The sequence below is a fragment of the Passer montanus genome, unplaced genomic scaffold (assembly GCF_014805655.1).
Source record: "Passer montanus isolate IOZ18808 unplaced genomic scaffold, ASM1480565v1 scaffold110, whole genome shotgun sequence".
Classification (NCBI taxonomy): domain Eukaryota; kingdom Metazoa; phylum Chordata; class Aves; order Passeriformes; family Passeridae; genus Passer; species Passer montanus.
The window spans coordinates 377,117-392,346 of NW_024357614.1; the positions used below are offsets into that span (position 1 = coordinate 377,117).

Sequence of the window (15,230 nt, forward strand, 5' to 3'; positions counted from 1 at the left end):
GGACTAAGGAGTCATTACTTTTACACTCTTCTGTTATTATCTGTTCACTATTGTTTTCTTGCAGAATAAGTCTCAGACAACATCCTCTAAATCAGGCCTGTGAAGCACAACTTATTTATGCCTGCTGAAAGAAAATACAGGTTACTCTACTATTAATATGTAAAATCTGGAGATGAAGTCACATCTGTATGATGATCTATTTTGGTGGACCACATGTTCTTAAATCCCGGCCTTGCTCTTTTAAGCTATTAAGTCTGTCATAAATATTTGATGATGAACAAGCTTATAAAAGCTAAATGCAAAATATGAATAGAGGGAGAGCAAATGTGTGATTTAACTTTTAATTAATTACCAGCACCTTACACTAAATCCTGTCTTCTGTAAGAGGTAAAAAGTAACTAATATCTTCTTTACTGTAACCTGATCTAAATGATCAGCACTGCATTTATTTGTATTTTTAAAAGGAAAAGGATAAATTTTCTAGAAACAAGAGAACCAAGAAACAAGAAACAAGGTAGAACAGTCTGGTTTTATTACCATACGTAATCAAGAGCTTTTATTTCCCATCTCTCCTCCTTTTTCTTTTCTTTTCCTGCCTTTTTTTTCTTTTACAACCAACATTAAGTTGTGAATCATATGTTAGGGGGATGTGGAAATGAAGGGAAACTGGTGACATCACAATACTTTACAACTTTACAACAAATGAGAGTCTGAATTTGTTGCATCTACGCGTGTATAGCAAGGGTGGAAAGCAAAGGCACACATAGGTCGATGAACCCCTCAAAACAGAGGGTGGAAGAGAACTGGGGTTGGGAAAGGATGAAAACAGAAGACCCACCAAATACAAAATGAACATTGAAAGGTCAACCCAGTAACTGTGCTATACTTTGTGAAGGCAGATCGCTGCACAAGCTGTTGCCATGATTATCCATCTCTGTGTTTTGGGAGAACGTGTTGAGGGATAATATTAAGGAAACCTGCTTCAGGGGCTGGAGCCTGGTAAAAAGGTGTTGAGTTGGTTCTTGAAAAAAAAATTACCTTGCTACCTACTGTTTTCAAAGGGTTTTCAGTTTGTTTTTATTAAAACAACAACATTGCTTTGGATACAGATCTATCTACTCCAGTCTGCATAGTTCACTACGGGTGAACAAAACTGTTTCATAAAAGAAGCCATGATGAAATGAAAGAACATGCAAGCACCCTTGTTACACACTTTGGTGTAGACCATCCAGATCATATATATACCATCTATAAACTAGTGGACTTAAAACCTGTCTTTTCAATCATTCAGAAACAAAACCAAAACCCTGAAAAGCAAATGGAAGTATAAAATTTTAAAAAACAAATTGAAACAGAAACAACCACCTTACTCAAACATACTGGTCAGTAGATATATATATATATATATATATATAAAAAGCTTAGAAGCGATCCCCATCATTTTTCTACAGTATGTTGACACAGTTATTGTAACAGATTAAAAACACAGCTACGTTTTTGCATAAACTGAAAGACTGGAAAGGAACTTACACACCTGCGCGCGCACACACACGCACACACCTGTGCGCACACACACTCCCACACTAGCTACATGCACAGTCACACAAAAGAAACAAAGGAAAAAAAAACCCCACGTTTTTCCCCAAAGAAGTATATGCAGCATCCTTCTGGAGCAGCAGGTAGCTACAGCAGGAGCCTGCCTGCCTGTCCTAGCTCCACATGCCCTGCCTGCTGCAGGATGTGCGGCTGGGCTTTCTGCAGGGCTTGGCCCCTCTCACCAATGCTGTCCAACCAGGGGATGTACCAGCTCCATGGACAAGGGTGTTAGTCATTTTCCTGCTGCCAGTGAGAATGATCTCCACGCTGACAAGCTGTAAAGGGGGAGCGGGAGGTGGGGGAAGGCAGAAACCCCAGCATGGTGCCTTGGGAGCATCACCACCACCTGTGGATGGTTTTGAGAGAGGACTTGGCACAGCTAGAAAGTCAAATCTGGAGGGTATGGTGCTAGCCTAATTTCTTTAGGGATGTGGGGGTTATGAAAATAACCACCACATTCTTCTTTCAATGTCTTTACTCCAGTTTTTGAAGGGGCTTGGAGGAGGAAGGATCAATAAATATTTGCATTACTCAAAGGGGAAAAAGACAAAGGTTTTACATACTACAGCTCACAAATATACACAACTCAGGGTGTAAGGCACAAATTTACATGTGGAAGAAAACAGGCTATTCACAGATATATTCCCACGAAAAACCCGTGTGATAAGACCATAATTTATGCATGGTAACAGCCGGCATATTAGCTAGTTCACACTGTTTGAGGATTTTGTTTGCCGTCTCACATGCAAGGTGAAATGAGATGGCACATCACAAGCTGGTGCCTTCACAGAAAGTATTAGCTACTGACAAAGCCATGTTGATAGCAATGGTGCACAGATGTGCAGCTTTTAAGTTTCTCTTGCAGCTGCTTTAGAAGTTAAAAACTTGCGGTATTTGTTGCTGTCTTAGGTCAGAGGCCCAGCCAGCTAATTAGCTGAGAGACTTAAATAGATATCCCCTTTTTTGTTCAGCTAACCAGGCAGTCCAGGCACAAAGTTCAGAAATCCAGCTCCAACTTATCTAACTCAGTGAATTTCTTGGAAAAATAAAAGAGTTCTAATTACTCCAGTTAATGGGTTTCCTGTTAAATAGGTATAACTTTCAAGGTACTTCTCTGAAAAGCTGCTCATGGGATGATAATGTAGGTCAGTTCCTTAAGAAAAACAAAAGTTGAACAATAAATAAGAGGAGTTACTTGTGTTAACAGTCACATGTTATTCGTTAAAAGAGAAGGGTAGCAGAAATCTATGACAAAGTTTGCCCAAGCTGGCATTTAACTGCTATGACCAAATGACTGTAACACTGAAGGGCATAATTTCACAGTACCTGCTAGTGGTAAACCTCTGCCATTGTTAAGTCAGAGTTAGCTTTATCAATTGATTTTTTTAAAAATTTTTTTCTTCCTTTTCTTTTTTTCTTTTTTTTTTTTTTTTTTAAACATTTGTATGTTTTTTACATTTGTTTTGCTTTTCAGAGCACTCTTTCCCAGTTCAGGAATGCACTGTGCAGTTAGGGGCAGGGGGTGAAATGTCACAGTCATTTTCACCTGTGTGCTTTTGGCTCAATGTTTTTGATGGAGGGTTAGTCTTTTGAGCAAGAACTGGCAGGTTGTGGGGGTGAATCCTGCAATTGCAAACCTTCAACCATGGGTCATATGGCTCGGGTTTAAAAAAATATTCCACTTTTCCCAGAGAGCAGAAATCCAACACATCTTCAGCTTGCAACAACCGTCTTCTCAGAGGAGCGAGTGATAACAGTTGCAGAACACTGGCTTTCAAGGGCAACTTCTGCTTAATTGCCATCCTCCTCCCACTCACCCTCCCCCTCTGATTATGTACATGCATCGTTGGGCTTCATGGACGTGGAAAGTGGAGCAAAGGAAGGTTTGGGAGGTACGTCTGGCTTTAGCGAGGGCGTGCGTTTCAAGCCTGACCTCGTCAGTGAGTTGTAGGCAGTGAGGCTTGGCTGCCGGGATACAGTCACAGCCTGTGCCTGAGCAGCGTGGACCTGTATGGAGTCCACTCGCTGCGGGGCCGGCGGCGGGTTGTCACCCCGGCCGAAGCTCTGATTGCGGGACAGGTGGGACGAGTTGGAGGAGTTAGTGTTGTTTCTTTTGAGGGTTGATGCCTGATGACTTCTCGTGAGTGAGTTTGTGGGGTAGCTTCTCTTGTAGTCCACGTTGTAAGCAGAGGAGTGCATCTCCAGCCGTTTGCTCAGCCCGCTCTGTGACAGCGAGGTGCCTGGGGGCCCCAGGGAAGCCTCCCGCTGGGGGACTTTCGGTGGCATGCTGTCGAGATTTTCCACCAAGTTAACTCCATGGCTGGGGCTTTTGCTACTGAGGTGGTCCTTGATAGTTTTGTACTCAAGAGTGGCATTCTGGTCCTCCACGGACATCTGAGCCCCGTCGCTCATTTTTGGCTGGTCAACATACTCATGCTGGTAGCCTTGCTGGGCTATGGGCAGGACCACAACGCTGGGAATGTGGCTGGGAGAAGCCCTGAGCGGCAGGTCAGTTGGTATCACTGGCGAGGCCATTGAGGGGATATCTTTTGTGCAGGCATTGATGAGGTTCTGGTTTCTCTCCCATTCCCTACTGCCTCGGCTGGGCTTTCTCTTCTGCTGCAGGGTTGGGGTGGACTCAGGGGTTGGCAGGGCAGCCAGGTCCAGATGGTGCTGGTCAGCTTTGATTAGCATCTTGGCAGTGCTGCCTGGGGTAGTCAGCTTGCCATTGTGCATCAGAGGCGTGAGGATAGCTTCAGGCTTTGGCTCCTTGGACTGAGCATCCCCAAAGAGCCCACTGAGCTTGGAAACACTGCTCATGGAGCCGCGGCGGGAGTGGGTCAGCTCCTTCTCCTTTCTCTGCGCAACAGCCATGTCTCTGCGGCGGTGGTCACAGATGCAGTACACTATGATTCCCGAAAAGACGGCCCCCATGACAAAAGCAAGAATAACAGCAATGGCCAACAGGGTGACTGGCACCAGCTGATCATGACCTTTCAGGTAACTCTCCCGAATCACTCCTGCAATAGACAGCATACAGAGGTTAAACAAACTAAAGACAAAGGAGGAGTGGGGAGGTGGGGGAGGCTACTTATCATTAACTACTTTATTCAAAGGCATTCAAAGGCATTTCTTTGTGTTTTGCAGGGTGATTTTGTTTATCAGCTTGTTCAGATTTGGAGACATACTTTACCTGCCAGCTACATCATCCATGTGTAGCCTTCGGCTTTCAGATCTGGAGCTGAAGACTACAAAATTCAGGAGGCGAAAGGGAATTTACTTGCAGGACAAGTAAAATTGTTTTGAAATCCTGGTCCTGGGCAATTCACACTGACTTAAGCAGATTTTTTAGCTCTCCTCTTACATACTGCTCATTCCTAACCTTTCTCTTTCTGGTCTCTCCTTGGCTAACACCATCTTATTTTTACTATGGTAAATCATTGACAGTCAAAAGCCTTTAAAAGGAGGAGAGGAGATAGAATCTTGATGAATAGCAGAGAAGTGTATGCCACATTGTTTAAGGCTACTTTCTCTGCTCTTCATTCTGTTATCTTTGTCATGTGTTTTATAAGTCAGTGTCACATGCCTGGGCTTCAGAAGGATGCTTGAGTAACTATGAAAGATAGAGCACAGTGTTGAAATTTATTAAGCCTGCTAGATGACTGTCCTTGCTATTTTAATTTTAAAAGCTCTCTCTTTTCTGAACACATGAATAGGTTGACCTCTGTGCTGAAGCTTATGCTTTCTGCTCTAAAAGACCTGACCTGGTGCCTCATCCTGCGGTCAGAGGTCACTGTCAAATCCTCCTTGGCCATCCAAGCACCTGCTGCCTGAGAAGGCACCTTTGGCAGAGTGCACCTCCTCCATGTGAAGTCCCTAATGCAGCATGAATGAACACCCTGAATGTCCAAAGTAAGCTTTTTTTCCTGATATGGGCACCAAGCCAGGAGCACTAATGAAACACAAGCAAAAAGCTTGTAATTTTTTTGTTTGGTTGGTTGTTTTATTTTTTTTTTTAATTTCTAGTTGTGTTCTTACTGTTTACAAAGAGCAGCCACAGTTTGACAAGGAACTGAAGGAGCATCTCTCCCACCTCTTCTTCCAGAGAGGGCCCAAGTGCCAGGGGATTAAAAGCTCCACATGCTCAAAGGAAATAGTTGTCCTTATTTCAGGAGAGACAGCAAGGAAGAAAATAAAACTCCAAGGATCTCCTGAGACTTTATGAAGATGCAACTCCTAAAATAAGGTTTTTTCATGTTTTTGGCACAGAAGGTAATTACAATCCAGAATTAGAACCAAACTATGTTAAAAGAATATTAAAAAGTTGCCACTATCTCACAGAAGCCTTTGATAAGTATTCTGGCCAGATATAGTATTGTTCCCATATTTCCCTCCCAAGTTAATTGCAGCATTTATGTGGACAAGGGATATTTGCATACAAGAGATTGAACTTTGTATTTAAAAGCAAAACAGATCTTGAAATCATAAGCACCTGCATGCGACATCACAGCTGGGTGCCACAGAAATTATTGTTCTTTGACAATACAAAGGATTATGATTTCACAGGGAGAATAAATAGCAAGAGCAGACGATCACTTAAGAAAATAAGATCCGGCATTCACATAAATGTCCTAATAGTAAAATGTAAGGGCAGGAAAGTAAAACTCAGAAATTAGGAAAAAATCTTCAAATTAAGTGTTTCTAAGAGAACTCTCTTTTAAAGCCCAGAAGCTTCTTCAGAGGCAGATGCTTCTATTCTTTGTCATCAGCACTTAACAAGCAGCAGTAATTTAAACACAGGAAAAAAATTGCTGTATGTAGAAGAACAGTCTAGTGGTTACAGCACAGTCAGCAGAAACCATATTTCACTGCAAAGGTGTTGGTCTTCTGTGATCCTTCACCTGCTGATATTTGCACCCTAGACTCTGCAGCATTTTGTGGCCAAATTTATTTACACTTGTAAAACTGTTTGCAGTGAACAACCAGAGAATCAGATAGAGAGTCTTAAATGGATGGGAAGAATGAAGTTAAGAAAAGCTTCACCTTAAAAAGTCTAATTTAATGGATTGGACTTTTCAGACATGTCCCTTTAAGCACTTATCCAACGTGTTTTGCATGGAAAAAACTCAAAATCTCTGCTCAGTGTCTACCTAAGTGTGTAAGCACTTACAGTCAAAGCCCAAAAGTATGGGTTCATGACAGGAAAGTCATATCTTACTAACTTAATATTCTTCACTAAAAGGATGGTCAGTCATTGAAACAAGCTCTCTATGGAAGGGTTAGAATTATCATCCCTGAAACTGTTCAAAAAGCATGTCAATGTGCTACCTGAGGACATGGTTTAGAAAACACCATGGTGGTGCTAGGTTAAAGAGTGAACTTGATGATCTCAGAGGTCTTTTCCAACCTAAACTGTTCTATGATAATATAATTCTAATATTCTTTTGTATATAGACTGGGAGCAAGGGGCTGGAGTGCAGCTGTGGGAAGGGAAATAGCATTTTTGGTTGATAGTATGCTCAATGTGACTCAACCATGTACTCGGGTGGAAACAAAGGGCCAACCATATAAAAATATTGGAATGTGTCAACTTTCCAATACACAAAAATAATAGAAAGACTACAGGCCATCAGTGATGAGGTGTGGCTTAAAATACTTGGTTTGTTCAGCTTAAATGAGACCTCATTGCTACCTAAAACTTCCTCATGATAGGGAGTGGAGAGGGAAAGTGCTGTCACCTCTCTCAGGTATCTGGTGATAGCATGTAAGGGCAATACCTTAAAACTCATGTCCATGCCTGAAATTTCCTACTGGCTGAGGGAAACTTCAAGCTCTGCACTCTCAGTCTTCTGCTTTAGGCTAAGTCCTACTCTGCGAGTGATAGCCTTAAGCACAAACCTGCATCACTGCATGAAAAAACAATGTAAAATCTTCAGCTTTAGGTTACCAGTAGACATCAAAACATTAGCACTCGCATTAAGCCCAGTCCAGACTGCATGACCCTTTGTGTTCATGAAAGGGGTAGCTAAAATGATGTTGTGCACACTGCAGGTGTTTTACACACAGAAATTTATGAGTCTCTTAAACTATCCTGATTCCAGCTATTTCCTCTTGAACTTAAACCTTCCTGATGTTTATTATGTTTCCTACACTAAAGGATATTTAACATTAGTGGCTTTTCTCTAGGCAGGCAGATATTCTCTGGAAACAAAGTCAGTTTAATTATATAGTTTATTTCTTATCAGGGATCTCTTCCATATATCATTAGTCATGCAAACAATCCCACTAACTTAAATATAAATAAAATAAAAAGGGCAAGATTTAACCTTTCATCAATGTTCATGGAATAGATAAAAAAAAAAGTAATAAAAAAGTAGGAGAAATGCTCAACATCCTACTGTCATGACCACAGGGTGGGTGGGGGTGGTTTGGAATTTAACATTGTAGTTGTTGTCCATCAACATGTCAAACCTTAACATCAGTAACTGCCTGCATAGTGTGGGATAGCGAAAGAAGTGTGTGATCCCAACCATGTCAAGTTTGAGGCAAACTGTTCATGTCACTTTACAGACTGCATTCTGTGTGCTTTTACTTATCCTGCAGTTCTTAAAGAACATCACAGTCCACATGGCAAGTCCAGCATCCTTCATTTGCACTCATTGTTCAAGGAATTAAAATGAAGGAGAAAATAATCAAAAAAATGTAAGGTTTACATTTTTGAAAGGCAAGTAAAGTATTTGGACTCCCAGCTTTGAGGAAATACCTGTCTTTTAAAAATCTTACAGCTATTTATTATCTGACATATTTTTAAGACATCATGTACTGGAAAACTGACTGGGCTGGCTGCATAGAACCAGTAAAATGTCTGACACAAGTATTCCCATATTATATATATCTTATTTAATAATAAAATTATTATTCTGTATTAGATACTTTTAAAATATTATGTCTAGAACTTTCCTGTTTGTAATACATCATTTGCAAAAGTGAAAAGACAATGCTTATTTAATTTTATGTGGTCTGAATCCACACGCCTGACTATTTTCTCTAGTGCATTGAGACCTATCACCTTGGATAACAACAAACTATTCTTTTGAAAGGGATAGTTTTGACAGAATTATATGTATTGACATAGTACTCCAGAGTTGTGTGATGGTAAAAATAAAAGTAAACCTGAAAATGTTACAAAGAAATAGATGACATCAAATATTTGCATCTTCAAGGGTGCGATCTTACATGTTTTGTCACTAATGCCCCAAACATGCTGACATTTACTGACCTCCCTGGACACTTCCTTTTAAGTCAAGCTCTCTCCCTTACAAATCACAGCTGGGCTTATAAGTTCAGGGTTCCCCTACATGTGATGTAGTATTATTTCTGGCTACTAAAAGAGCCAGTCTAGTCACCTGATATTCTCCCTTTTCCATGACTATTCCGATTTCCATAGACAACCTGATCCTTTCTCCTCCACTAGCTTTCTGTAATTTCATCCCACGTCTTTTTGTCTGCATCTCCTAACATTGGCATTCATTTTCTCAGCCAGTGTACCCTGCACTGTAACAGTCTGGAACACGCAAAATCACCTCTTCTTACTCATCTAATGAGAGAGAAGACCTGATATGGTATTGTGTTATATTATGCTATGCATAATTGATTCCTTCTTCCAGCAGAGCTTCTAGGTAAGATACACAGTCTGGGCTGGCTGGTTGGTTTAGAGGACATTTAGAAAAATGTTTCCAGACCTTCAAAGTGATTCAACCGACTTGAAATTAGCTAGGACATGTATAAATCCCATGAGTAGAGCATTGATCTAGCTAAAGGTAGTTGTCACTAATGAGCAAGGAGATATTACATTTCATATACTGTTGTTAAAATTATGGAAGACGGGAAAAGCAGACTTGTGATATGTCTCTGGGTAAAAATAATACAGAAAAGACTAGAGGTTATGCAAAGATATAGATCTCTGTATGCCAGATTATCATAAGCAGGAAAGTGAGGCTCCCTCTTTTCACAAATTAACAACAGTATTCAGGCTTTTGGACAGTACATACGCTAAAAAAAACAAGTTAAAAAGCAAGATGTGTATGAAAATACTGATGAATCTATTCTGGAAATGATCTGCTCTTATAATTCTAATAGGAAAGAAATTCCAAGGGTAGAAATGTAATTAAAATGAAAAAATCACAAAGGGATTAAGTTCATTCTAAGGAATGCATGGCATGAGCATAACTGAATAAGAAAAATGAATATCAACACAAAAAACATCATTAAAGGAGGATAGACAAGGGAAGACATGGAGACTGAACTATTTACTCCTTTTCCTGCTGCTATTTAAAAAAAAAAAAAATCCCCACTCTATTCTGTAATCAGAAATATAACAAAGTTAGGGAGTAAGTGTAGACCATGATAGAGAAAAGAGACAAGCCTACGTAGACACTAAACATTTTTAAATTGTCCTAAGGAATTTGCCTCCCACTGCTTAAGGAGCTACCCAAAGCAATTCTTAGACATTGTATGGTATCTTGGACAACACTTGAAGTACAAGCATAAAGAGCTCTGGAAAAGGACAAGTGTATTATGTGCCTTTGAGAATAGCCAAAGGGAGGACCCAACAAAACACAGACCTACCACTACAATCTTTCAAATGGAGGCAACAATAGAACAAGTAATAAAACAATTTTATGAACATCCAAGGAATAATATAGTTAAAAAAAACCAAAACAAAACAACAACATATTTTTCAATAGTAAATTACGTTAAACCAGACAAACTGCCTTGCTTGGCAGGATGAATGGCTTACTTTTTGTGGGGAAGGAGTAAGTATGATAGCCCTTGACTTCTCTAAAGCCTTTGACTTATCTTCTCAGAAGTAAATGAAAGGAGCTAACACCTGCTAAAAAGTTGCAGTTGAAAAGTGCTGATCAAAGGTCTCCCTGGAAAGAGATCTGAAGTAAGGTGTTTGTCTCAGGAGAACAGCAATTAACAGGCATCTGCAGAAAGGAGACCTCGACTCCAGAGGCCCAGCAAAAGCTCTGTGTCCTTTTGGCATGTACAGCATAAAAAGAAATATCTCATGATGAAGCCTAAATTTTCTCGTCTCACCTGTGATCCCTGTGTGACGTGAATGGCAGGACATCAAGAAAAGCCCCACAGTCACATTCCTTTCTGTCTAAGTTCTGGTGTGTGCTTTGCAGTGAGTACAAACTGAAATTCCAGCTTATAACCCTCACAATTCATTAACAATGAAAACAAGCAGCAAATTACACCCCAGTTTGAATAGCTTGATGAGTTTAGTGATACAGGAGTTTGGACGCTGCCCTCTTCCACAAGCAGGCTGAAGCTGTTAAGGATAACTCTAGGGACAGACAGCAATATTGGTCTGCTTCTGCAAGTTGCTGTGTGTGAATAACAGCTACCTGTCCTGAAAAGTAACACCTTTCAGTCCGAACACTGCAGTTTGCTGCAGTGTGGAGACAAAGAAACGACTTATGGCTGGCAGAGGTGTGCCCTGGGCAACGGGAAGACCGCATGCCACACACGCCACAATCGCTCTGTGATCAGATCCACAGGGAGCTGTCATTATCTGTTTTTCCAAAGTTGCCTGCAACAGCTGGTAAAGTAATAACCCAAAATGGTGACACACATGAAACTTGAAACACTGAAGTGGGAAATTAAGAATGATGTTTTGGAAGGAAAATGAGGAAATAACTATCAGGAAATAAGGTAATATTTATCTCCAGACCACACACTAAGAGCAGTTAAGGCATGAGTGTCATCTCTGTGTTAAATGTCACCTCTCTAGCTAAATGGGAATGAGCCCATGTCCATCTCCAACAGCTACAAAATCACTGGAGACTTTCCACTGAACAAGCCATTGTTACAGAAAAGCACAATGATTTCTTTACTATTGTTATCTAAGGGGAAAACTCAGCAGTTAATTTCATTCTTCAGTGCAAGCTTCTCTGTAGGATGTACATCTCTCTCATCTTAGACTTGCAAGAAACACTGGTGAAAAACCTCATTATGAATGGAGGTTTTTATGGGCTTCAACATATCTTTTTAAAATAACACTGAATAGGTTTTCAACATGTGTCTCCAGGTGTTAGAAATGTGTTTACAGGTAGTCTCATGCTGCTAAAAGACTATTTCAGACTGGAAAATCCCTGCAAGTACTAACAAGCTTTTTTCCTCTTTTTAAACTAGCAATAATAATTAAAAAAAAAAAACCAAAAAAACCAGAAAACAAAATAACCCAAACAAAACAAACCCTCAAACCTCCAGGAAACAACCAAACAAAAAAATTTCCAGACAAATTTAGACTGAACTCTGAGATTTCAGTGTCAGAAAAACAGCGGAATGATCAAGGTCTACCTTGCACTTCTGAGATCTTATCTCATGTTTTCCTGAAGGAATAATTTAAAGATTTTATAGAAACCAACCATATTATTATCCCAATGACTTGGTGTTTGCCACTTTAATGGAATTGCTTTATTGAAAACAGTGAGAACACTTTTTCTTCATCTTTGTTCTGGCTGCCAGGACTCATTGTGCTGACTCAGTGCAATACTCCCCAGTACCCATTTTTCTGGACTCCTGGTGTCACCAGCTAGAAAAACCCCAGCCCAAACATTCATAGTTAAAACTGCTGGAAAATGCTTTCCCCTGCCTTCCCTCTTAGTAAAGCTGTATAGTTGACTCATAAAGTTCTACAACTCTTAAGATTTGCATGACTGTGTTGAGAAAATCCATCCATCTTCTCTCATACTCCACCCTAGGGCTCTCAAAGCCAGCTGCCTGAGCTAGTAGTCTGAGGTATCTAGCAAGGAAAAAGTGGGCGCATGAAGTTGGAAAGAGAATTAATTTTTTAAAGAAAAAACCTTCAGTTACAAAAAGCCTGGGGATCATTGGAGGTATGAGAAGAAATCATACTTCAGAACTATTTAAAAAAAATCAATAAATAATGTGACTGAAGTAACTTGCAACAAAGCCTTGAAAACTACCTAAGCAATCTGATCAGCTCTAGTGGCCTCTGTTAGGGTTTTCTGTCCCCTTATCAGGCCTATTTCAGAAACAATCCCTCCAGGACAAGTTTATAAACTGATCTTTAACAGTGGTTTAATTTCTTCTTTTAACTGGTTTATCATTTTATCATTTCTCTCCACTTTCCATTAGTGACTGCCACCATGACTCTAAAGAAAACTTACAAAAGGAGGGGAGATCAACACGTCCATATGATATAACTTGTGACTCTTGAAACAACATTTAAAGAATGGATTTCAATTATCTGGTTTCAGTTTGATTATGATCCTGCAATCCAACTTTTCTGCACACTACAGTGGCCATACAAAATTCACACCATGGCCTTGTGAATTCACACTTGTGAATTTTGAAACAAGGGATTGTTGTAGATGGAAATCACATAACCTGAACCAGAAAATTCATGCTCAGACAATTTCCATCCCCAGTGGAGTGAAGGGGAGACAAGACTGAAAAAGACTGGAATAGGAAGCTCTTAAAGCTTTTTGAATTGTGTTACTTCTGAGCAGTATCTCTGTAAATGAACCAGTTTATTAAGTTTGCAGGTATGGGAGACGGTTTGTCTGACACAACCTCCTGCATATATAATATAATGAAAGTCATTACAGCCCTGAAGCCAACCCCATTTTGTTTGTCCCAGAGGCTAAGCTCAGGGCCAGCCCTTGCACTAGAAAGCATTTGACAACTTTTCTCCCACTGGCAGGTGGTACACAGTGGCTGATAATTTTGAACTTTCCTGATTTCAGTACTTTCCTTCACCTCTCACCCTTTCCCGGCAAGCAAAGATAATTTTAGATGCATGGTGGGGAATAAGCAGACATATCAGGTTGCTTTAAAAAAACCTCCATAAAACACAGGCATTCACAGTAGTTAAAAACAAGATGTATAAAATCCAAATGTCAAGGAAAATTAATTCTTTTGTAGCTTGTCTCGGCAGACACAAACTTTATGCTGCTTTGCATCTTAAAACACAAATTTCCTTTAAAGTCTGCAGCATTTCCTCTAACGATGTAAAAAAAGCTCAGTGCACATTCTGGGACCTTTCTAGTATACCTGGGATAAGCTTAAACATATACAGCTGCTCTTTATTAGCTTACTTCAGGGGATCTTTCACAGCTGGGTTAAAATAGATTTACATATGTTTGGCTGAATATGCATGATTTTAGGGCTCCAGAGAAGTTGTTGTAGCCTGCAAAGTGAATCTCTCATCTTCACAGTTCCCATTTCACTGCAAGGAACTCCTCTGATGGCACAGAACAAGTGTTGGGTGTTTCTTTTTTTCAGGTTTTTTTTTCTTTTCCTGATGCGGGCATTGTGTATTCTGAGCAGCCCAGTGCCTTTCTGGAAGAAGTTTTATGAATAGTGTCAAGGAAAAAGAAGCTGTCACTGAGAAATTCTGTGGCTTTTCCTCTCCTTTTATACAGCCTGTTTTGAACTATGGCCTTTCTGCACAACAGGGAAAAGTGAAGTTTGCAGAATGTCAACTTAAGCAGCTCTGCTTAGCAGGCTGAAGCTCAAAGCAGCCTTATGGTAGAATTTGGGTTAAATTTCAAACACTGCATGTAATCTAAAAGCAAAGATTGTTTCCTCATCAGCTCTGATCTTGCTTAAAGACACAAAAATGCAAATGCTAATTTTGAGCTAATAGGGCAACTGAACACATCACAGCTGAACTAACAAAGGAGTCATCTATTACACATTCAAAGACAAATAGTAAGGCAGTACCCTATATCTCCTATTCTCCAAGGGTTCTGGAAATTATATCAAAATTTTTGAACAAGTGTGTGACTGAGCCAACAGTGTTTATTCATGCACACAGACTGTATTTCTCAGAAACAGTCCTTCTGCCCACAGCTGGGCTGGGCTGGTGCATGCTAGGAACGTGGCTGGACCCCTTGTTAGCTCTGCCTTTACACAGAGGAACGATAAAACCTCTTCTGTGATTAAAATGCCATCACTGTATATTGCATGACAGGAAACAAACACTGTGGATTAGCTCTTCATTTCTCCTACACTCATGAACACAGCAGGTGTAGTCAAAAAGCCTGGACTTAAGAATTAAAACATGCCCCTGCCAGGGATATTGAGAAGACTGCTTCTTCCAGAAAGATTTTCAGATCTGCTAAAAAACCAGATTATACATATCTGATATTAGGTTTATAATTTCCCTTTGTATTGCAGTACCATTGCCTCTCCTGCCTTTGAACACTTTAAATGGGATTTTGATAAGTGTGAAACACAGGTTGTAACAGTCAGCAAGACTAATTTTACTGCTAGCTCTTTTTTGATATCTCACAACTCTTCAACTATCAGAGCCTTTCTTTCCTCTGTTACACTAATTCACATCCATAGTATGTTCAGTAAAGCAAGCATAGTTTCTCCAGCCATATCCTGAGGTAAAAGATAGCATTTCTCTCATAGACTTGATGCCCAGATGCTGCTATGGTCTCACTTAATTTTCTGTCTCCCGTGGTACCTGCTTTCATGCATTTTTCTGTCTTATTTATAGTTCTCTGCTTTTTTTTTAAAAAAACCTAATTAATTTTTTTTTTACTACGTCCCTACCTTGCAGACACTGGTATAATGTGTGTACATTT

General features: G+C 40.0%; 1 protein-coding gene across 4 annotated transcripts in view; it reads right to left on the reverse strand.

Annotated features, from left to right (window-relative positions):
- Window positions 1–510: 510 nt before the first annotated feature.
- The window catches only part of SEMA6A (semaphorin 6A), a 117,724-nt gene continuing 103,004 nt past the window's right edge, over window positions 511–15,230 (reverse strand). For all 4 annotated transcript variants that reach the window (XM_039730882.1, XM_039730863.1, XM_039730892.1 and 1 more), the window contains one exon: window positions 511–4,616. In XM_039730882.1, the coding sequence (XP_039586816.1) occupies window positions 3,427–4,616 (1,190 nt within the window). In that variant the 3' untranslated portion in view covers window positions 511–3,426. The remainder of the gene's footprint in view (window positions 4,617–15,230) is intronic.